Here is a 24,031-nt window from a genome sequence, read left to right as displayed (position 1 = left end):
TATCAGTTTCTTGATCGATATCAAACCCACAATAACCAAAAGCCAGTTTCCTGCAACATGTGTAGTAAGACTAGAGAATCACCTGGAAGGTAACAGAATGAGGAAGTGGTGCGTAACCAGCCATGTTTTCATCATCAAAAAAATTGTGTGAGGTTTGAGTGTCTACATGATTGTTCCAATGTACGTTCAAAGTGTGCCCTTCTAAGCAGTGTGCAGGAATAAATTACTGATTGAACAATGAAGACTTGAGGAACTCTAAAATGTTTTACCTTCTCTCTGTGTATTTTTGCCATTAGAAAAAAAGTGAAGCACAATTAAATCTAGAAAAACAGAGAATCACAGTGAAATACACCCATATTTCTGAGCCAAGGCAATTAGAACTTTTGTGGAAGCCTGTACTTTCAGGGTAAAATTTTAGGGTATATAATTTGTGTTAGATTTTAATTCTGTGACAAAATACCCAAGACAAACAACTTATAAGGAGGAAAGATTTATTTCGGATCATGATTTCAGTCCACGGTCACTTGACTGTCGGTTTGACCTGAGGTAGCACAGTACAACATGGAGGTGCTCACCTCATGGAGAACAGAATGTAAAGAAAGAGAGAGGAAGGGGCCAGGTCTCAATACCTTCCTCAAAAAAATCTCCAAAATGACCTAACTTCCTTCCACTACACCCCACCTCCTAAAGGCTCTACCACTTCCCAGTAGCACCATAGGCTGGCAACCAAGCCTTTAGCACATGAGTTGGGGGGAATTTAAGATCAAAACCACAGTGGTAGTATATTTTAAGTGTATATGAGATATGCATCTTTTAACACATGCTTAAGAAAAGGAGTTCAACTCTCTGAGACTAGATTAGTTGGATAATTGATCACGAATTTCTTTTGAGTCCAAGAGTCTTGATACATCCCAGACATAAGGATCCACTGTCTTTTGTTACACTTAATAATGCCAAATGCTGAGTAGCACACAACTGGAAAATCCAGTTCCTTAAAGGATACCTCTCAGACCTCTGGATGGCAATCTTGGAATCCTGGAATACACTGTAAAGCAATTTAAAAACTTCCCGTATCAGAACACAATTGACTCAAAAGTCTATTGAGAGTAGTATCTTTTAAGTAAACACTCAGAGTCCCCCTATTTTTAGGACACGCTATTTTCTCCTGGCAGATTTAAAAACCAAATTGTGCGGGGCTGGTATGCTTCATTTAAGGGTTCTCCTCAGCCTCTAAAGGGCTGCAATCTAATGACTTGATAACCTTTCCACAGATTCATCTGGTGATGCAAAAGCCAAACACTCAAGTCTGAGTCATGATATGTGATTAGGCGTAGTTTCCGACATTAATCTGATGATCATAATGGTGACAATGATCCTTCTTTCTTACCTTATTCAAATAGCTTTCCCAAGAGTTACGTGTGATTTTTTTTATGAATATAAAGTGATTTTCTTAACTCTGAGGGGATTTCCTTTTGAAAGAGTCTTATAATTAATCTTGTCCTAAAGTCATGATTGTTTTCTTTAAGGGAAACTTTAGTTCTTAATTACTCTGTTGTGGTAAATAGGTATCTTCACTTACTACAAATGCTTAAAGTATGGATAATACATTGAGAGTGGTTAATAACAGCAGATTGTTTCGTAAGAAGTGAGGAACAGAGGAGAAAGTTTTATCCCCTGGCATGTTCCCTTTCTTGCCTCATTGGCTGAACTATTTGGACGCATTAACCAATCTTGAGAAAATGTCTGCCACCTCTACTTAGCCAACTTTAGTTCTGCTTCTCTCCTCCCCTGAGGTCCTTGACATTTGATCCACCCACTGTCTGGCCAAAACACACCCTTCCCTATAGCCTCTCCCAAGAAAAGACCAACCACAAGAAAAGACCTTCCCTAATGGCAAGATCAACAGTGGAGTCTCCACTCTCCCATGAAAAGTTCTTCCTAACCTTCTTTGCCCCTCCATATAAAAGAAAAATCCTTTTTGCTTGACCTTTGAGATGCTTGCAGATCTTATGATAGGAGCATTGTATTATAATAATATTCTCTTTCCTTTGTTGAAATAATCCTTTATCTAAATCTGGATTTGGTTTTATTTGACCACTTGTGTGTGTTGTGTGTGTGTGTGTGTGTGTGTGTATGAGTGTGCAACTGTGTGTGCACATGTGTCTTTGTGTGTAACTACACATACATATGCATTCGGAACACTGCTAGGATTTGGGTTAATAATAAGGAAATTAGATGTACGCCATTTTTTTCTCTAATGTCAAAAGACGAGCTTGTATCTGTAAAACCTAAACTGGTGACAAGAAATTAGAATGTAACAATTTTGTTATCAGCCTTTTATTTCTACTTTATCATTGTAGAAAATAGTTAGCAGAGAGTTATATCCAAGTCACCTTAGCTAAAATTCATCTCACTTTAAGACTCTGTATGTAGAAACTAGATTTTCCCTAAGGAAAGTTTTCCTGTGAGAAAAGGGAGAACTTTGATAACCTCACAGCTGGAGCCAAGTTCCCTGGTCTCTGATGTATCTGTTTATTAGGATCTGGCCACTTTTGAATTATTCAGAACCATGATAAAATGCAGCTTTCATCTGGGAAAAAAGTGCACCTCCGAGAGACACTAAATTTAGTTCTACTGGAGATAAGGTAGAGTAGTGCGTGCTCCCACGATCATGTCAACAGCCTGGCTTTTATCTCTCCTAAAGGCTGAGGCAGCACAGCTGGGATGCAACCACCTAAGGCAGAAATCTGGACACCACATACGGCCTGCTTATTGTTAAGAAGCATTAACATTCCATCCGAAGCATCCTATGTTGTTGGATAAGAGCTATTTAAAACCATGTTGTACTTGTAACTTTTTATCAATATAGATATATTAATTGTACTTTTTTCTTTCCTTTTTTTTTTTGGCTATATTGGAGTTTGAACTCAGGGCCTCACACTTGCTACACATGTACTCTACTACTGGAGCCATGCCCCCAGCCCTTTTTTGCCTTTTAGTTTAGTTCAGATAGGGTCTTTCATTTTACCGCTGGCCAGCCTTGGACCCTGATCCTTCTTCCTCCTCCTCAGTAGCTGGGACCACATGCCCTTGCTGCCATGTCTGGCTTGCTTTTGAGATAAGATCTCACTAGCTTTTGTCTGGGCTGGCCTAGAACTGTGATCCTCCTGCCTCAGACTTCTGAGTACTGGGATTGTAGGCATGATCTACCATGCCTGGCCTAATTATACTTTTCTTTTGGCAGTACTGGGGTTTGAACTCAAGGCCTTGTGCTTGCTAGACAGGGATTTTATCATTTGAGCCACATCCCCTGCCCTTTTGTGCTTTAGCTATTTTTTGCATATGGTCTCAAGTTTTTCCCTGGCGCTAGCCTCAGACCACAATTCTACCTATGCTTCCCTTGTAGCTTGGATTATAGCGATGAACCACCATGCCCAACTTATTGATTGAGATAGGGCCTCACTAACTTTTTGCCTGGGCTGGTCTTGACCATGATCCTCCTGATCCCCACCTTCCAGGTAGCTGTGATTACAGGCATGAATCACCATGCTCAGCTTCCAATTATACTTTTTAAGGAAAGAATTCACCTGGGGTTTTAACACTAACAGTCATATTTTATATTACTCAACTCTCCTTAATCTCTCTCTCCTCTCCCTCTCTGCATCTCTTCAGCTTTAAACTACAGAAATCCAACTTTGTATTATCCTTTTCTGCAGTTTAAGTTGTCAAATGAATTTTATGGATTCACATGGACATAAAACATTGGCCCAGATTACTTTTTAGAAGGTAGGTGATTAACAACGTGACTCATGAGCAATTTGCTGTAATAACAAATCAGCTATGAGCCAGTGAGTGGTAATTAAATGAGCAAGGCGGGAGCTGTGGACCTCTCTGGAGCATGTGGAGGCATTCCAGCACATCTTTATTTTGATTTGTTTTCCTTCCACCATTATTTCCAGATTATTTTGGCAAACACACCCCAGTACCAAGATACAAGGCAGTGTTTGGGGAATCTAGGAAAAATGAACTTCCTCCTAGAAGTTGTCCCTGACGTCTCCACAAAGTCAGATCTTACCACACAATCTCATGGTGCCAGGCAATTCTCCTGTATGACACTCAGAACAATGACAAATTTAATAAATAACTGTCATTAGATTGTCAGCTCCACACAAACAGAGGGCCATGTTTTATTTACCAGTAAATACAGGCACAAAACCTAGTACCCAGTAGGGACTTATAGATATATTTATTAAATGAATTAATTCAGTTTCACCAAAAATAAAATAAAATTTCAATTTATCATTTGCTAGATGGGCATGGTGGCACACACTTGTCATAATCCCAGCATTCAGGAGGCTGAAGGATCTTGAGTTCAAGGCCAGTCTGGGCTACATGGCAAGACCCTATTTCAGAAAAATAAATAAATAAATAAATAATACAGATTAGAAGCCTCCTTTATGCTTGGCAATGCCTTATATATAAATGTTAAAGTAGAAATAAATTAAATCAATTTCTTCTGCACTAATGAACCAAACAGTAAGAGGGTTTTAAACACGTGTCTTAGGAGTACCTTTTTAAACACCTACTTCCAGGATAAAGACAAACTTAGCTTATGATGCCCCAAGAGTAGATGCTATGCCTTTCAAATGCCCTTCACCTCTTAAGGCCTAATCATACTGTTTTGGGATATAAAGACAATGGTACACTGTCACCTAAGAGTCACACTGTGCTCCGCCATTCTCTTTCTCCTGCCACCGCCTTCTTCCTGTGAAACGTAAGGCAGCTGGCTAAGGCCACAGGTGAGTCAAGCACTTGCTACAATGAGTGAGACTAAGCCAGCTGTCACCAGTGTCAGGCCTTCGATTGGAGCCTCAGTATTATTGTCCCCTCTTAGACATATTCACTAAACATTTCCAATTTGATGGTAATATAACTACTTGTCAAAAATGCAACATTATTTTTAAAACATTTGAAAGTCAAAAAATTTTACCTAAAATGAAAAGTTTTAAATTCATTTTGCCTAAAGAAGATACTGCCTAAATCAACACACAGCCTTTCTTTCATTAAATATTGGACACACTTAGACTAACAGTAGTAGAAATTCTTTAGGGGAGGAGGTCAGTTTTTGGGCAGATGGATACACAGATAGCTGGATACATAGATAAACAGACAAACAGATATGTCCTGAAGTAGTAGCTGCTGATGTGGTCTGTGCCGCACTTTTTGCTTTTTACTGTGAGCCCTTAACCATGGAGCTTAACAGACTGTAATCTACATTTCCAGGGAAGAACTATGACATGTAAACCGAATTCAATTATCAGAATCTCTCCAATGCTGTTGAGTATTCTCAATGCAGGGCAGCCATGCAGAACAAAAGCATAAAAGATCATTTTGTTTGCAAAAATTCCCAGCAGGATGATGGCAAGAGCAGATTATTCCATTTGGAAAGAAGAATAGAAAGGAGAGGGAAGCAATGGCAGGAATCACGACAGGGAAGTGAACTAACAGTAAACAGAGTGTAACTGGGGTCTTACAGTGCCATGGGTTTAAAAAGAAATAAAAAATAAATCCTCTAAAAAAAAAGAGGATTTATACACAGAGAGAGGTTCAATATATTTAAGAAAGAATGAAGTAAAACTATGGGAAAAGATTGAAAATAATATATTTCATATAATCACAGAATGTACAGAACTGTAATAGTTAAAAGTCTGATCTTATTTTAGTTAAGAAACCCAGACTCAAAGAAGGCAAGAGAATTTTAAAAGATTATATTACATATAGTTAGTTGCATATTTCTAGACTCATGGCCTAGTACAATATTATTCTGCTTCCTATACATCTAAGCTCTTAGATAACCCTAAGATAAGACAGAAGGGAATTTGTAGCCCAAGAATTTGTGTTATATGTATCAGAAGGAAATATTTTCTTCGCACTTGGCTGAATTAAGTTTCATTTAAAATCCTTGAATGTTCAGTTGTCAAGGTCAGTGACTTAAAGGCTCTTCAACCTTCATCCAAAGAAGGCTCCTTTCTTCTCATGGGCCTGTTGGGGAATCCTGAGAAATTTATTCATCTCTCATTTCTAAGTCAGTTCAGGTGCACTACTAAAAGGAAAAAGATTCCTGGATTCTGCTCTAAGACTTCAGGGGATAGAAGATAGGAGTCTGAGCAGCAGAGGATTGGGCATAAGGGAGTAATATGAGAGGAGAATGGCCTTCACAAAGCTCTGCTGGAGGCATGGCTATAAAACTCCCTCCATCTCATCAAGACATGGTGGCTGGCCTGAGCTAGTGGTACATATCTAAATCCCAGTTGGGAAGATTGCTTTATCCCAGGATTTCAAGACCAGGCTAAGCAACATAGCAAGAGCCTGTCTCAAAATTTGGAGATGTAGCTCAGTGGTAGAGCACTTGCCTATCATGTGTTGAGGCCCTAGGTTCAATCCCTAATCCAATAAATAAATACGGTGGCAAAGCTGTCCAATATATATCAGAGGAGGCTGGATGGGTTCTCAGGGGTTCAAGGTCTGGTCCCCTGCTTGGGTACTTTTGTTGTTTTCTTTACTTTCATGATTCCAGTGGTATCTTCCCAAGGGCTTCACTGTGTCCATTCACTCAGCGGTGATGAGACCCAAGGGAACTGATTTATGCTAAACAAGCTTATAGGAAATGGACCAATAAAAAGGAAAGTCAACTGCTTCATTTACAAAAAGAAATGTAACTATCAGGCAGATGGAATTAGTTATGTCACTTGGTCCATCCCACCCTGTTTCCACTGGAGAAGTAGACTTGAGACACCAGCTTGACAGTACAGTTCCTTAGAAGACAGCAAGAATAAGTGGTGGTGTAAAGCTCCACTTGCTTTGCCTTTCTGCACTGTAGGATCACACGGCCAGTGTGAATGGAATACTCCCTTGGACTTGACACATGGAAAGCCCTCAGTTAATATAATCAAGTATGATGACGGTGCAGTACATATTCTGCCAATGGTGACTGTCATCTACCAGAGATGGGTTCTCAACTATCTCCAGCCATAGATGAGTTAGTGTGCTTAGCACGGAACCTGGCATGTCAAAGTGCTATGGGAGTAGCAGAGTGGGCGGATGGCATATGCTCTGCCATTAAACCCTCGCTCCATCACTTGCTATCTAGATGCCGTGGGAAGGGTACTAAACATCACAAGCCTTGGTGCCCCTCTCTGTGAAATGGGGATAACAGTAGCAGCTTTACAGGGTTATGTTTAAAATTAGTTAAGATGCTGTATGCAAATCACTTAACTAATCACAATAAACAAACTGACTGTTTATCCTCTGTAATGAAAGTAACAAACACTCCCATAACACTTTTTACATGCCAGGTACCGTGTTAAGCACACTAACTCATCTACAGCTGGAGATAGTTGAGAACCCATCTCTGGTAGATGACAGTCACCAATATCTTCTTCCCTTGCTGGAGGAGGTTTACATTTGCCTACTCCACTGAAGTCAGGATTGACCATCTGCCTTGCTTAGGCCAGTCAAATGTGAGTGGGAGGAACATGTGACACTGCTGGGCAGAACTGTTTGGTTTGAGGCAGGGTCTTGCTATGTAGTCCAGGCTGGCCTTGAATTTACAATCCTCCTGCCTTGGCTTCTTAAGTGCTGGGATTACAGGGATGTACCACCATACCTAGATCTGGGCAATTTGTGCTTCCCTAACTTCAGGATTTTAGAAACATTTGTTGAGCTGGAGTGCCCATTAGCCTGGGTTCCTGAGTGGCCCTTACTGACTTATGATGGACATGCCACAGAAACAAGAAATAAATTATTGTTTTTAACACACTAAGATTTTTTTTTTTTCAGATTTTTGTCACCACAACAAAACCTAGGGTGTCCTAGGTTCAGAAGCATAGAGACAGAAGGCAATTTTCCCAAGGCCACACAGCTAGAAAGAGAAAGTGTCTGGCTGCAGCCTGTACTTGAACCACTTTATTTTTGTTTCTCAGTAGTTGATAGCAACACCATTATTAACCATAATTTATTAGGAATGCATTCTGTCATTGTTTAGGGCTCTGTTCATAAACTTCATAAATAACTGTTTTTTCTAAATGAATTGGTTCAGAAGGAAACCTAGCCTCTTTTCTAATTCTACTGCAACAACAGACAGCAGCTACCAGAGACCACCAGAAAAACTCTCAAGTGAGCAACACAGAGACAACGGACACATTTCTTCATGTACCCTCACAGCAGCCCCAAAAGCAGAGTCACATGGCTTCCAGAAGAGCCTGGCTTGATCATCTCCTGAAACCATACTCCCCACCCTCACCCACACATAGCATCTCATGGAATGATTTCAAATATCTATGGCTGTTCAGTTCAAAGTAGCCCATCCTCGTTCTTGCTCGATCTTTCACAGATGGATAAATGCCTCTCCTCAGATTTCTTTTCCTATTAGCCTATAACCTTGTTTTCCTCTTCTCTTGCCTCTCAAGTACAGGCAATATGAGCAAAGGTGTTTTCTGGCTCTGTGAAAAAGCATTTCACTACACTGACATCCATGTAATTTCCCTGATGTAGCAAGATTCCCCAGAGCTGCGAGGGCCTGAAATCTGGGAAGCCAATAAGAGAGTCTGCAGTACTCAGGGAGGAGAGGTGCAAAACTTCAGCTCCTACCCTTCCCAATAAAAATGAAAACACGGTGAGATAGAAGTAGACGCACAGGCTCAAGCAGTGACAAAAAGCCAAAGAGTTAGGTGGAAGACATTAGTCACATCTACTCACTACAACTCTAAAAGAGGCCTAGTTTTATGGCACACACTGGAATGCATCAGTCACCAGTTAGAAATCTATTCAGGCAAAATATGAATACACACCTAGTAGTAGCAACCACTGACAAAGTAATAGTTTTATTCATTTCTTATTCACTACATGCCATTGACTAGTACTCAACGAAATTCATGAGTAAAAAGGCAGCCACTTCTTAGCCCTTTTTTCCTTAACCTCTAGTGAACACCCACATCATAGCTTTTTCTTTATAATAAAATGTTTGCTAAATGAATTTCTTCATTATTTTTAGATATATCTGCTTGATACTTCTCCAGCCTGCTAAAAATTTTTTTCATAAATACTTTTAAAATGTAAAGATAACAGAAATATCTAGTTTTAGATAGTTCCTTAAAATAGTCAACAGGCCAAGCTAGAAAAATATATATGTTGAAAAAGCTCTCTCAGACTCTACTCTCAGATTCTTTCTAAATACTGTTTTATAGATGTGATAACCTTACAATGCAGTTAAAGGTTAAATCACTCCAGATGGAGTCCAAAACTTTAAATCAATTCTACTGCATACTAAATAGTGTTTTTATTGATGATATAGTATAAATTCCTATCTTTTCAGAGATTAGACTGTTCATGAGTGAAATGCTTCCAAAATTAAAAACAACTCACTATAACATGAATTGTTAGTAAAATAGTTGTTTAAGTAAAGTTGTAGTGTCTCTTTTTGGAAGCCTTAAAGAGTAAGAAAAGTTCCCATTGTGATATTTTAGTATTATGTTAACAACCAAAATGCTATGGCTGGAATGTTTGTGTCCCTGTCACAATATTAAGAAGTGGGCCCTTTAGGAGGAGATTAGGCTATATGGACTTTACCCAAATGGATAGAATTAATGCATTATGAAAAGACTGGAGGCAACTAGCAGGGCCCTTTTGCCCTTCGTTGCTCTTCCTTCCTTTCTTCCATGTGACACAGCAATTATCGCCTCCAGAGGACACAGCAAGAAGGCATCACATTGGAGAGAGATAGGGCTCTCAACAGACTCCAAACCTACCAGTGCCTTCGACTCCACTACTTCCAGAACTATGAGAAATAAATTTGTATTTATAAATTACTCAGTGTCAGGTATTTTGTTATTGTAGCACAAACAGACTAAAACACACAATTTATTTCTGATAGACATGATGGACAAATGACAGATGAAAGGCACTGTTAATGTGTGAGAATAGAATTGGTATGAAGTTATCTTGGTATAATGATTATTTTGAAGGGTACTGGGGACTGAGTCATTGAGACCTATATCATCATATCATCCTAAATGAATGTGTAGGCTATTTAAGGAATTCAATTTTGCATACAACAGTGAACAGGACAAGGAGAGGAAAATGACTGGTATAGTTGGATATAGGTATATAACAAAGTGTAGGAAGATGCAAAGGATCAGTTAAGCAAGGGCCTAGGGATTCATGTGTGGTGCTAGAACATGAATTAAAGAAAAACACACAAATAGGAGCTAACAGGGCTATCATCCTCCCTGCTAGATTCTACAACAGGATCTCTCGGAAAATTTGGCACTATGATTACAATCCATTCACTATATTATAAAGCTATTCATCTTCCTGTAACTATTTCTCCAGCTTTCCTATCATTTATTGCCATTAGATTATTATAATACTGAACTGAAAAAAACATAAATTAAGGAATTTGCTTTTTTAGCCTCAGCTCAATTTACTCTAAAGCCAATAGCCCTTCCCCACCACGCCATGCTGCCAAGCTACCATTTCACTGGGGTACATTTCTCAGTTTTTCTAGCCTTTCCCTTACTTGTTGGAAATTATACCAGAATTCAATATTTTTAGAAACATGAGCCCATATATTTAATCGGTATTGGTAAATTATAACTTCCTTCCTCTACCTAAGGGAGAATACCTGTCCTAATCATGTACAAGGACTGGGACTAGCCAATGAGGAATTTTACTATTCAATGAGGAATTCTACAGGTGAGCCTTGCCATACACTACTAGTTAAATGATTTGATTTAAGCTATAATAATAGAAGATCAATTCTGTTTTAAAAGCTCTGTCTTGGAATAATAGCATTTGCTTAGTCACATCTAGAAATCAGCTGCTGTCACTAAACCAAACACACAAACAAGCCTCAGAAAACTAAGTGGGCTTAAGTCAGAAGTAAAGAGAGAAACAAACAAAAGTAACAACAGAAATCGTGTTTCTACAAGGACAAGCCTCACCTGGAAAACATACAAAAAGTAAAGCATATATATATATACCGTCCGGCTTTGTGCACTGTGATTTAGCGCTTCTGTATGTATTATCTCATTTAAGTTCTCATAAAATCCAAGCTCTATGCATTATTGCCATGCACAGGCAGATGCGTAACTAACTAGTCTCATCACCATCCAGAAATCCACACAGACCTTGCACTCTTTCCTGCACTAGACTACCTACACACATGGATGGAGCTTCAGAGGAGACAGGACAGGGTAGTGGTTAGAAACATGGGTGTGAGTTAAAAATCTTGGCTTTGCCATCTACTATGCATGACTCCACATAAGAAACCTAGACCTCTGTAAGCCTCAATTCCATCACCTGTAAGATAAGGACGACCATATGCAGGTCAGCAGGTGTTGTTGCAAGGGCACACAGTAGGTGACGGAAGAAACAGAAATGTATATAAAGTACCTAGCCTTGAATGCTGGCCACAAGTAAGTGCTGAACAATTAACTGATGGCCCTACTAGTTCTATGTCTGTCTCCTTTGCAGGCTAGTCCTGGAGGCCCAGGTACTATTTTGGGTACTCACATCCCTAGCACCTTTCTCAGTGATTGGCACATTAATAAGCTCAAATAAATATCTCCAGAATAAAATGTGTTTACATCAAGTTCAGGCTGCTATGTTAGACTCTAGGATTATAATAAGCTCTCCTTTTAAAGTTTAAGCTCATCCCTGCCACTTAAACAATGAAGCCTATCTTCTCCCACAGCCTCTGGCTGCTGGTTTCAGCCAGATATAGAGGCCAGCGTCTATATCCCTAGTGCTGACTACAGAACCCAGAACACAGTAGCAGCTTAAATGTCTGTGGAATGAATTTTTAGAGGTGTGTATAATATGTCTTACAGCTCACCTGGCCCTTTCCCACACACACAACACACTCCACATAGCATCTCTGCAGAGCAGGTTAAATACATGGGCTTTGGAGTGAGACTGCCTGCGTTCAAACCACAACCCCATCATTCAATAGCTGAGTGACCTTAGATAACATACATAAGCTTTCTAGGCCTCAGTTTCCTTACCTATAAAACGAAAATAATAGCAGAATGGGGTAGGTATGAGTATCAAATTGTTAACTCATATATACTTCAGAAGTAGCACCTGACACACAATAGGTTTCCTCTAAATGTTAGCAATTATTTATTGTTTGTGACTGTTTTTCTACCATCACACTGTCAAAAATAAATTATTCCAACTAAATCATTTCTACTTTCATGTAAGAAAACACACAAAAAAATGGCATCTTTACTTTGAAATCCTGAAATTAAGTTGTAAACACACAGCAAATCACAATCTCAAGAAACTGACTTCCAAAGCTATTTGGATAAAGAAGTGCATTTACAGAGACTGTTCCTAACATAAAAATCCTAAATATCCCTGATGTTGTGCAGTATAAACCTCTTCCAAGTCACCTGTATTGGAAATTTCCCAGCAGCATTTGGCATGATTCTTTCAGGAGAAGTATCAGGTGAGAAAATGTGCACACGCACATAAGCACATGCTAGGCAACTGAATTAAGTCTCACATATGTGCCATCCTCTGCCTCCACCACACACCTCATCACTCAGTAAAACAAAACGTGGGTGTACCCAGACTGCATCACCCCATCTCTTAGAGCATGAAGCAGGTGATCAGGCCACACATGACTTAAAAATCTAAATCACCATGTTTAATAACTGCTGCTTCTCTCCATGTGGGAGAAGGGAGGAGGGGAATAGAGGCAATGGGCAGCTGGGTACTTTATCTACCTTCAACACCGTAATGTTCCAAGCAAAGCTCTCAGTTGCCTTATTGAGTTTCCTTCCTTTCAAGCCCTCCTTTGTGCCCAGGTTATGAAGTTCTTCATGGAACTCCATCCCTATGAAAAGAGACCACATAAGAAATCTTAGTACAACTTACAAAAACAGACATGTTTATTATGAAAATATTCATTTTATATTCCTGTCTTCTCCTAATTTCTAAATCCCCAAACTGAACTTTCCTTTCCATTTTATAACTGGCTGTCCGGAGGGAAAAACTAACAATAATCAATACAGGTGAAATTACATTTTTTAAAGCCAGGAACCATTGATGAAGACATGAGAAATAAGAGGCAATCCCTTCCAACAGTTGTGTGCCCATTTCCTAAGTACCACGTGGAATGTCAACCCTATGTGAGGTGTGCATGCATCTTGCTTTTCTTTATGAACCAGCACTGGCTCAAAAACAGGCTCCAGAGCCATACAGATAATAAGCAGTAATTAGTAAATGTTGACTAAAATGAAAAAGACTTTTTAAGATACAGCATTTCTGGACAGGCACAGAGGCTCATGCCTGTAATCCTAGTTGCTTGGGCAGCAGAGATTGGTAGCACTGAAGTCTGTGGCCACCCTGGGCAAAAAGTTAGTGAATTCCCATCTCAATCAATAAGCCAGGCATGGTGACATATGCCTGTGGTCCCAGCTATGCAGAAGGCATAGGTAGGAAGATCTGGTCTGAGTCTGGCCCTGAGCAAAAACACAAGACCTAATCTGAAGAATAACTAAAGTGAAAAAGGGCTGGGGCACAGCTCAAGTGCTAGAGCACCTGCCCAGCAAGTGTGAGGCCCTGAGTTCATCTCTGGAAACACCCAAGTGTTGGGAATGGCCTTCCAGTGTCTTTAACTCAGGTTTGACTACCATGAAAACATCACCGTCACCTGTTTCTGCAGCCTTTCTCTTAGCACCCAGGGCTGGTAATTACATTCTTTTACGGATGATTTGTCCCATCTTTGGGCAGCTAGGACTGATCCTGGGCTAAAATCTCCTCCTCAGTGCTAGCTGGACCCAGACCAATATCGTCTAATCTCTTAGCCACAGTGCAGCCCTTTGATATTTGGAGAAAGATAATGGATGGAATTCCCTCAGGTCCTCTCTTCTTGGAATGAAGCATTCTTAAAGTTTCAGCTTACTAATAACTCTCCTTTCAGGACAGCAGCCAGGCAGGGCCACTGCATTGCCAGGCTTCCTAGAATTGAGTGATGTAGGCACTATCCAGGACTGCACACTGGACTCAAGATGGGCGTGAAGCAGTCCACACTGGGAGGGATTTACCCCATTCTCTTTGGTGTAGTTAATATATTTTTGTTAATGCTGAGTTAATGTTGACCTTTCTGGTGCTAACACCACAAACCCAGCACATGGAGATAGCATGAGCATGGAACCCATGCTTACACTCTGGCTCTCCCACTTACTAGCTGTGTGACTGAGCAACCTGTGAAAATAGCGGGAATTCAGTTCCCTCACTGGTAAAAAAGGTGGGAAGTGGGTCTCTCATGGACTGTAGTGAGAATTAAATGGGTTGACACGTTTAAAGCTTTCAGAGCAGCACCTGGAATTCTATAAGCACTGGGTACTTTCCTTTTTGTCATTCCTGTGAACTGAAACATCTAAGCCTGCCAGTCAAGTCAATAAGGAGCACCAGTTTTAAAATCTGGTCTGAACTCAAAGTCAGCTCCACTGTGTGTTGATATGGGACCTTGGGTCATTCGCTCACCCTCTCAGAATCTCAGATGGCTCATCTGTAAATTGGATATACAGAGATGTTATAAGGACTAAGTCAGACAACACCTGTGCTTTGTATGTCATACACATATTTATAAAGCAACTGTCACTGCTGTCATCTTCTTCATCATAATCATTATTGTGTATGTAGACAGAGGAACACATGGAACCAAGAAATAAAAGCACAGGTATGGACAAAGGTGAACCTAAATAAACAGAGGTGAACATTCACAGGTGCAGGATGCCTCCCATTCTTAAAGAAAGAACGAATCTAAAATGAGGACTAGTAAATGGGGCAAAAAAGAGAAGATAAATGGGCTCAATCTGAAACTATGAAGTAGTTTTAAAGAGCCATGTGGAACAATAGTTTCCATACCAGTAGTAAAAGACTGTGATTGGCTCCCAAACCACAACAGTACTCTCAGACTCCCTCATTTCTAAACATCTTCAGATACCCTCTGTATACACAAATACCACTTACCTATTGTTACCTAGATTTCTCCTTTACAAAACAAAGACATAAGTGTAACTTAAAGTATAGTTAAGCAATGCCATAAAATATTTGGATTTTAAGAGAAAGATCAGCAACATTTTGATTCTGCCAAGAATTATCATTGTATTTTTTAAGTAAAATAGAAAAAAATTACCTGCTTTCTGACACTGCATGATCTTTTCCTGGACTGTATCTGCCATTTCTATGAGAAACCGGCTCTCTTGAATCATCTGCCACACACACACACACAAAAAAAATTGAAAACATGGTTGTTAGAAAATCTTAAACTGATTCATCAGGAAGACAACATACAGAGGGACCCAGAAGATGCATCCAGTATTAGGGAGTCATAGCCTTAACTACCAGAGATGGGAGCAAGAAGGGGAATGTCTGTCTTGGACCCCATCCATTCTAACACTGAGGCTAGTTATGTTTCTCCAACTGGGTAACAATGCCAGGCATGCAGTGGGTGCCAAATAATAATTGTTGAACAAATGCATTTATAATCTCTAAGTCCCAGGTCATATCATAAACATCTCTGATCCTACTACCTTACCTCAAAGGTTACTACAACATCAAGGTAAGTGGTATTGAAACAATAGCAATGAGAATCGAATATAACGATGAGCTATAGGCTGCTGAATATATCAGTGAAGTTAGCAGCTCGATATGGGTGGCCCAAAGATGGGGAGTTCTGATTTTCTCCCTAGCCTGCTCTGCTGGCAAGAATGAGGAAGAGGACAAATTTCAGAGTGAGGAACTCAACAGAGTTTACAGATAACTACATAGAAATGGTTATCCCTGCATTCTACATTTGAGTACACATCAAAATGTCTGAGGTGATTAATATATCAAATGAAATACAGAAACTAAGACAATTGTCATGCTAGTGAAGAAAAGAATCTGTGTATGAAGGCAAGGGGTGAGAGGTGGAGATGATAGGTAAAGAACCTATGATCAGAAACATAGGGATCAGGGTTCTTTGAAATACATAAAGTGACTAAAGAAAAGCAACCACTTGGTAAACTAACAGTTCATGAACTTCCAGCCAGTAAATGTAGACCTGTTTCTTCTGGCTATTCCATGTTTATCTGACCCAATGATCTGAAAGGAGCTCAAGGCAGAAACTGAGGTAAACATAAAAGGTGTTCAGTAAGACATTTTCCTGTTTTCACAATCAATAGATGTGATGAACATATTTAGTCTTGAATAATCACTTCCACATATAAGGAGAATGATATCTTCAAACATTTAATAGAAAAGGACATTGAGTCACAAATGTTTAATGCCTTAACAAATCTGTAAAAGTAAAATCACATCATTCACCCATTTAACAAGTCTCTATTGAGCAGCCACTGTGGGTTCAAGGAGCAAAATGCACTGAGGAGCAAAAACAGACATGTCTCTCCCTCCATGGAGCTCAAGATCCAGCAGGTAAATCAACTCAATGAATGAATGGAAATATTACAATTCAACTGAGCAGAAATTCAATTACTCATATTCTTTGCCAGAGCCATAACTTCTTTAGCGGGCTAAATTGACCAGAAACACCATAAAACTACATACATGTAGAGGTCTAGCCTGAGCAAAACTTTTGAACTGTACTAACTCTAACTCCCAAGAGGAATTGGAATGCTTGTGAACAATTTATCAAATAGCTGTTGGTAACCTGGATTACTGAAGCTTTCAATTGAAAGAAACTTCAGAGGAAAACTTAATATGAAGCCATTGTAGTCTTTTTCAACATCTATACATGCAATCTTTTTATTTTCAAAAGTTATCAGATGTTCCAATTAGTCAAGTAGCATGTGTTCATGAAATTCAGTCAAGGGAAGCATTCACAGGGCTGGTGGAATGCTTCAAGTGGTACAACACCCGCCTAGCAAGTGTGAGCACTGAGTTCAAACCCCCGTCCCACCAAAAAAAAAAAGAAAGAAACATTCACAAACAATGGACAAATTCTGGGAGTTTACCATAAAAAATATATTACTGCTACAGTTTGGATCTTAAATGTTCTCAAGAGGCCCATGTATTAAAGGTTTCACCCCCAGGGAAGAGTTGGTGAGAGGTAAGGGAATCCTCAAGAGGTGGGGTCTAGAGGATCTTTAGATCACTCCAGTGATCTTTACTGCAATGTGCCCTTCAAAGGGACTCTGGGATCACCACTTCCTCTTCCTCTCTTTTACTTCCTAGCCATGAGATGAGCAGTTGGCTCTGCTGTGTGCTCCCCAACATTACCATCCAGCACCACCACCAGAGGCCTGTAAGCAATGGGTCTACCTAATCATAGGCTGGAACTCTAAAATCATGAACCAAAATAAACCTTTTCTCTTTATAAGCTAATTATCTCAGGCATTTGTTATAGTGATGGCAAGGTGATTGTTACAGTGATGGCAATTACACATTTTTTTAAAAAAATATCTAAGACTGAGGGAATCTTAGATGTCATAACCACCTCCTTCTTTTTGTAGGAAAAGAAACTAAGACAAAGAGGGTAAAAGTCCTGTCCAAAGAAGTAGAACTAGCTGGTGATCTGTTGAATTTATACTCTGTTTCCTGGAATTCGATCTATTTCCATTCCAAGATGTCACTTCTATTATTTTGTCTTGCCTCATCGTGCCACATGAGAGCCCAAGGGCTTGCACACACAAGCAACCTTTTGAGTCTAAAAGGTAGAGTTCCAAAGCTACCTGGTCCAGTCAATGGGAAAAAACATGGGAACATACACATAATCCATTTCAGACACATTCTTATCTGTCCTTTGGGGGAAAGACTCTTAAAAGGATGATTGATAATTTCCTTTGGTAGTATCTTGACTGAGTTTATGTTCACTTTTCTTGATTTTGCTCTCAGAAGAGAAAATGACACCATTCTCTAGTAAAAATAAATCCCGCATCCAGTGATTCATGGCCAGTTTTCTTTGAAGTATTTTACATCTCCCTGGTGTTGAGTACAGGAGGAAGACACTTCCTGAATTCCGAAATGCCACAGCCTCTTTGTAACAACCTGAAAAGGAAGTGTCCTCTTTGCCAAAGCTATCTCTTGGGAACTCGTTTCTAATGACCCCTTTTTTGCTCTCATTTACAATTTCTGCCTCTCTCCTGGCTTCTTCCGTGGTGAACATATCATCTCTTAACATCAACAATTAACAAACGAAAGACCAACACTCATTGCTTTGACTCTGCTGACATTCAGAGTTTCACATCAATTGCTACATTGCCAGTCCTCAATCCTCACTCTCTAACTCAGAAGTCAATACATCTGAACATTCTTTCTTCTTGAGTCCCCCAACCCTGGTTCTTTTTTCTGTTTTGCTTTCTCTATCTTCTATACCCTTTCCTTCTCCTTTTTCATATTTGCACATGTAGGAATCCTCCAAGCCACCTGACCTCAGTGCTCTACACTTTCTCTTTTCTATTCTCTCTCTTCTTAATAATCTCATCCATTCCTAGAGCTTATAGAATATTATGCACCCATGAATCCTGATATTTCAAAGCTAAGGTCTCCAAATCTGACCTCTTTTCATAAATCCCAATGGTCTACAATAGTAGTTTCCAAAGTAGGGAAGTGCATGCTTTCTGGAGCAAGAAATGGGGGACAGCATTGGTGAGCACAGCTGCCTTCCAAAGGGGGCACACAACATAGTTCTTTATAGTGTGAGAGGTTAAGAATGAGGATTTTTGTTCACATTTATTTTATTTGTAGAAACAGAAAGAAGTGAAGCTTTACAGATTGATCCTGACTACCTTGCTAAATTGAGACCATAAGTTTCCAATATGGTAAGTGAGGCATAATGAGGAAAGAAAGGAATTCCACTCTGGAGAAAGGCTGCCAGCAGCAACTCTTATATATTAATTTCTTTCCAAGTATTTCAAATTAAACATGTCAATTAAGTAAGTATAATAACTGTTATAAATAAACTAAGCTTTTCCATATGGACTCCTGAAAAGGAAATAAAGAACACAAATACAAGCAAACAACATCTTATTCTATACTCTCCATGATTTCTTCCTTAGCAACAGTGTGAAGAAAAACAATGAGAATCTGATCAGAGCTGACAAATTCAATAACATTGGGAGAGCACAAACATGTCTATTATTCATGAATAAATATAGACATTTGTAAACACTGTGCTAGTTTCTACTTTGCAAGTTTTACTATGTATATATTGGTGCATTAGTATATGTAATCTATGAGAGTGTATATTCTTGAAATATTTTTTGCCTGTGCCCCTTCAGATCCAATCTCAACTGGACTCTGTGCTGGGAAGGTTGATTATTATGGAAATCACCAAGGCTCCCTTGTCTTCTGACTTCTGTTGGAATCAGTCATGGAGCCACCAGCAAAGATCAAGGTCATAAAGCAAGAGAGAAGGTTTAGGGTAATTACCCCCTCTGTAGCTCCCTTCTTGCCAGCCAGGACCTGAAAACTTCCTCACTGCAAGGTCACAGCTCCCGACAGGTACAGATGCAGACATGACTCTGCATCAGTAATGGCTGCTTCCCTTTGCCCCTTTAGGCTTGGGGATATTGGCAGCTCTCCACTGTGGTTGGTTCCCTAAGCCTAGCCGTTACTTTTATAAACAGGCCCTCCATTTAGTCTTCAATTTGCTGAGAGCCTGATATAGTGCTTGATCATAAAACCTGAAGATGCCTAAGTCCCTAGATAACTGTAACCATGAGTCCTGCCAGCCTCCTATCTCACCTACACCCCAGCTCAAATCTCAGATGTCTTCTGTGCATGCATCTCTGCACAGGTGAGCCCTCATCCTACCACTTCTAACCTTTTGCTTCCTTCCTCACTTCAACACTTCCAGATCAAGCCCTTATTCCCACTCCTTGGACCCTCTCTACATTTCAAATGCTAATTATCCTTCCAGAGGCAGCCAAATGTCATTTCTAAAAAAAATTGTCTGCTCCATTTCATTTACTCCCCAATACCCTCCCCCACCCCCTAAAAAACTCTTATCTTTGAGTTCTCAAAAATTCCCTTCCCAGAACTCAGAGGTGGATTTCAGTTCGTGCTCAGCTATTGTCAGGTTCTGGTCCTTTCCATTTCATTCCTTCCTAAATACCAGTTTTAGAAAATTGTCTTCCAAAGCACAGTACCAGTTCATATCTAGTTTTGTCATTTTCTCTCTTGCTCACTGAATCAAGTAAAATGTTTCTATTCTAGAGCTTAAGTCTCTCATGCCTGGGCCCATTTGTCTCAACAGCCTCCCCTTGTGGTTTCCCAGTTCCCCTAGGTCCCAGTCAACTGGATGAACCATACTTCCCTAAATACATCCTATTTGTTCCTCCTACCACACATTTCCTTCTATTAGCAAAGCCTTGTTCAGCCATGTCTCCTGGTCAAAATCCTATCAGGACTTAAAGATCAATTTGATGCTCTGTACTCCATTGCTTTCCTGACTTCTCCTTTTATACCATCTCGCCTCCAAATTTCCAGAACACTATTTTTGAGTCTGTTCACAGAGTTTTTTGTTTTCTATCTTAAATTATAATTTATTGCTTTCCTCTATTATCTTCCACCTACTCACATTCCAAGTAATTTGTAATTCCAGCAGAATTGAAATCCAATCTTATTTACCTTTGCAAAAAAATCCAGATTTATCTATTCATTTATATAATCACCTTTATCCTAATTTTCTGATACTTACTTCTTTCCCCTATCTTCTATGCACACAAATGTGCACAACAAAAGACTTTATTAATTGCTGATCGCTTCTCAAACTTGTACTTGATTTTGGACTCTGTTTTGGTCTCTCTCTTTATCTCTAGGTTTCTTCATTCTTTTCCCCCCTAGGCTTCTCCATTTCTCTACGGTATTTATAAGCTCTTAAATTCCTTTTAAACTGAATGCTGAAAGATAAGCATGATGCTCTTTATGGAATTATCCCTATAGAAAATATAATACTCAAATATCAGAAAATGAGCACTGAAACTTTATTACTTATTTGAGATCAAATAAATTCAAGATCAAGACATACTACAAACCCTATAATTCAAGTTCTCCTCAAAAGCCTCCAAGAAAATATTTGTTAACCCCATAGTCTAAGAAATTTGCTTTTCCCATTGTCTAATATGTCACATCATAAAGAGAGTCACGAATGACCTATCCTCCAAAGAAATTTCTCTTTGAGATTTCTCAGAAGACAACCTGAAGTTCTTTAGAAATAAAAGTATAAAAGGACCAATTATATTTTAAAATGCTTCATCAACATTCTCAAAACTTACAACCATTACTCATATGAACATTTATTCTCATAAAAGCATTTGATCCTCTTTATAACAGATTCTATTTATTTAGAAGACAATTTGTATTCTATTTTCTGTAGTCAGCTTTCAACTATCAGTAGTTTTAGAGAAAACAGATAAGATGGATGTTGTAATGTAGAAATAATTCCAAACCACATTTAAGTCAACAATTTCAAACTTTCCTCCCACTACGTAATTTATGTAGGTTGTTTGTTAGGAGAAAAATTGTTGACTTGAGTTTCATTTCCTTCCTATCTTTCTGTGACACTGATGAAAATGAAATATAAAGTGCAAAAGCCAGGGAGAAAAGGTGAGATATCCTCAGACAATCCCCAGCTGGGCAGTTCAGACACTCCAGCAGCAATGATCAGGTCAACTCAATCAATGGAATAGAGCAATGCCCTGATTTTCAGATCTGATATCTCAGCCTGAGCTCCCAGTTGCCTTTCCCAGTTGTCGTAATACAAAGAGCTTTTTTTTGGTTCTGTCACAAGGATATCTCCTAATGGATCTCATTTCCTTGTCCAGGTTTCTAAAAGAATAGAGGATTTACCCAGATAAAGGTTGGCATTACTTTATCCGTTAGGCATGTCCTAAGCAGGGGTGTGTGAAGTTGTCGGTTAAGAGCAAAAATATTTGTTTGAAAGGAAAAGTTTACTGAAGGAGACAGTAATGCTTTCATTCAGAGATGGACTAAATGAGATTTGTGTGGAAAAAACTGAGCTAAAACTCTTCTCAATGAGCAGGTGAACTAATTGCATAGATCATTGCAGAGTCGATATATATATATAACTACTTCATGGTACTGAAAAGTTGAGTTTTCATCCTGTCAGGACTCAAAAAAATCTTCCATAGATTCTAGTTTTCTCCTGAATTGTGTCTAAATTCCTAGATTTACAGAGCTTTCTATTTAAAGTCACCTTAAGGACTGTCTATCATAGGCAATCCCATTTTATAGATGGAAAAAACTGAACTGAAAGTTGGCTTGCCTAAAGCCACAGAACTAGGGAAATAAGTTAGAATCCAGGCATTCTTGAGGACCAGACCTAAGCTTATAAGTTGTTCTGTGACCAATATTAAATGGTAGAGTTCCTTTTGGAAGTGCAAGTTGGTAATAAACACTTAATAAAGTAGTATTCATCAAGTAAAGAAAGCATCATGAAAATGAATTTTTGCCATGACTACTTCTCTCTCCAAGTCTAATTCACAACCCACATCAACATTGTGAATAGCATTCCTATAAAACCCTCTTCCAATGAAGAAATGTATTTAACTTGCATCCCTACTTTTTCAGGATGGAGTTAGGAACTTTGGAAAGGCTATTGCTTGAGAACACATGCGTCAATAAAGCTAATCTACTCCAGACCTAACTTTGTTCTTTCCCCTTAAGACTTGAAATGGTCCATCTATCTGTTACATTCCTTCTAAATCGAAAGACCAGGTCCTGGGTCTTTGGGTCTGCAGTGGCTCATCTGTTCAACTTGTTTAAAATGAGACTTGGATTTTATTAAACTCGGTGTATTTGTAAGTCAGATTGCTGTTTACATCTTATTTGCTAAATAGAATAAAGAAAGTTCCTTTCATTTTTGAGTTCCTTACTATATTAAAAGAAACAAATAATAGCATCATGAATAGATTGGCATCTTCTGCTTTTAAGTAACCAACCCTGTCAAGATGGCTAACTCCCCATGAAACAACAGCAAATATAAAAGTCAGAACATCTGCAAGATGACTGGAAGTCCATACTGTCTTTGGTATTTGCAATGAAGTGTTCTCTGCAGTAGGACTGGCTCCATGTCACATTTCTAAGCCTGATTTATATGGTGCAGGACAAGAGAACTGGTATACAGCAGGCCACAGGACACTTGTCCCTATGTTTATGATAGGAACAGGATCAACTACCGTGAGCAGCTCTCTGAATGAAGAGATCATTTTACCTTTGATTTTCCCCAATTGTTTCCCAAACTGTCATCAGCTACTCCTTGAGAAATCATTAAAAAGGTTTGTTTTTATTCAGCTATAATTACAAGTTAGCTCAGTCATAAAAACTGCCAGACGATTAGCCTTCATGAAACTTCTCCAGAATTTTCAGGCCAATTTGACTACCTTCCTGCCTTTCACTAACAGTGTTACAAGAAGTTGAGGATTAATGAATGCAAAGTCATTTTTGAGGATGCATGTACTTTGGACAAAGAAAACAGCCTGAAATACTTGCTTATGGATGCATGTCTAATACCCAGTGCTCTTGAGACCCTGGTACCAACTGGAAACTTTGCCACACCTCAAGATGCTAATAATTATCCCCTTATACAGAAAATGTTGTCAGAAGATGGTGCTCTACCCATGACTGAAGGAAGTTTCCATGTACTAAGTACACATCTTGTTTTTAAATAATCAGCCCAGGTTGGGCACCAGCTAATAGGCAACTCTTTTTCTGGTTCCATGACCATAAAAGCCAATGTAGCTTTTGAATTGCAAACTAATATAAGGTTCCACACAAAATTTACAATGAGAGTGATGGAAGGAGACTAACCTTTGACTTACCCTAACTTCAATTTAAATTGACTTCAATAATTATTGCAAAACTCCACTGGAGAGCTATAAACATTCCCACAACTTTTCTCCATTCTGAAGCTGAACATACATTGCTAGTAACACTGGCATAGAGTGTGTACTTCATATAACACATTGTGCTTGGCTCAACTGTGATACATGCCAGT

General features: G+C 39.2%; 1 protein-coding gene across 1 annotated transcript in view; it reads right to left on the bottom strand.

Annotated features, from left to right (window-relative positions):
• Plcl1 (phospholipase C like 1 (inactive)) overlaps nt 1-24,031 on the bottom strand; it is a 330,442-nt gene that overhangs the window by 29,770 nt on the left and 276,641 nt on the right. Inside the window, exons 4-5 of the mRNA XM_074071339.1 lie at nt 15,209-15,284; nt 12,789-12,898 (exon numbers count right to left, since the gene is read on the bottom strand). Of these exons, the coding sequence (XP_073927440.1) occupies nt 12,789-12,898; nt 15,209-15,284 (186 nt within the window). The remainder of the gene's footprint in view (nt 1-12,788; nt 12,899-15,208; nt 15,285-24,031) is intronic.

This window comes from Castor canadensis, chromosome 4, assembly GCF_047511655.1.
Source record: "Castor canadensis chromosome 4, mCasCan1.hap1v2, whole genome shotgun sequence".
In the NCBI taxonomy this organism is placed as follows: Eukaryota; Metazoa; Chordata; class Mammalia; order Rodentia; family Castoridae; genus Castor; species Castor canadensis.
The sequence above is the reverse complement of the archived record's forward strand: the minus strand, read 5'-3'. Positions and strand labels throughout refer to the sequence as shown.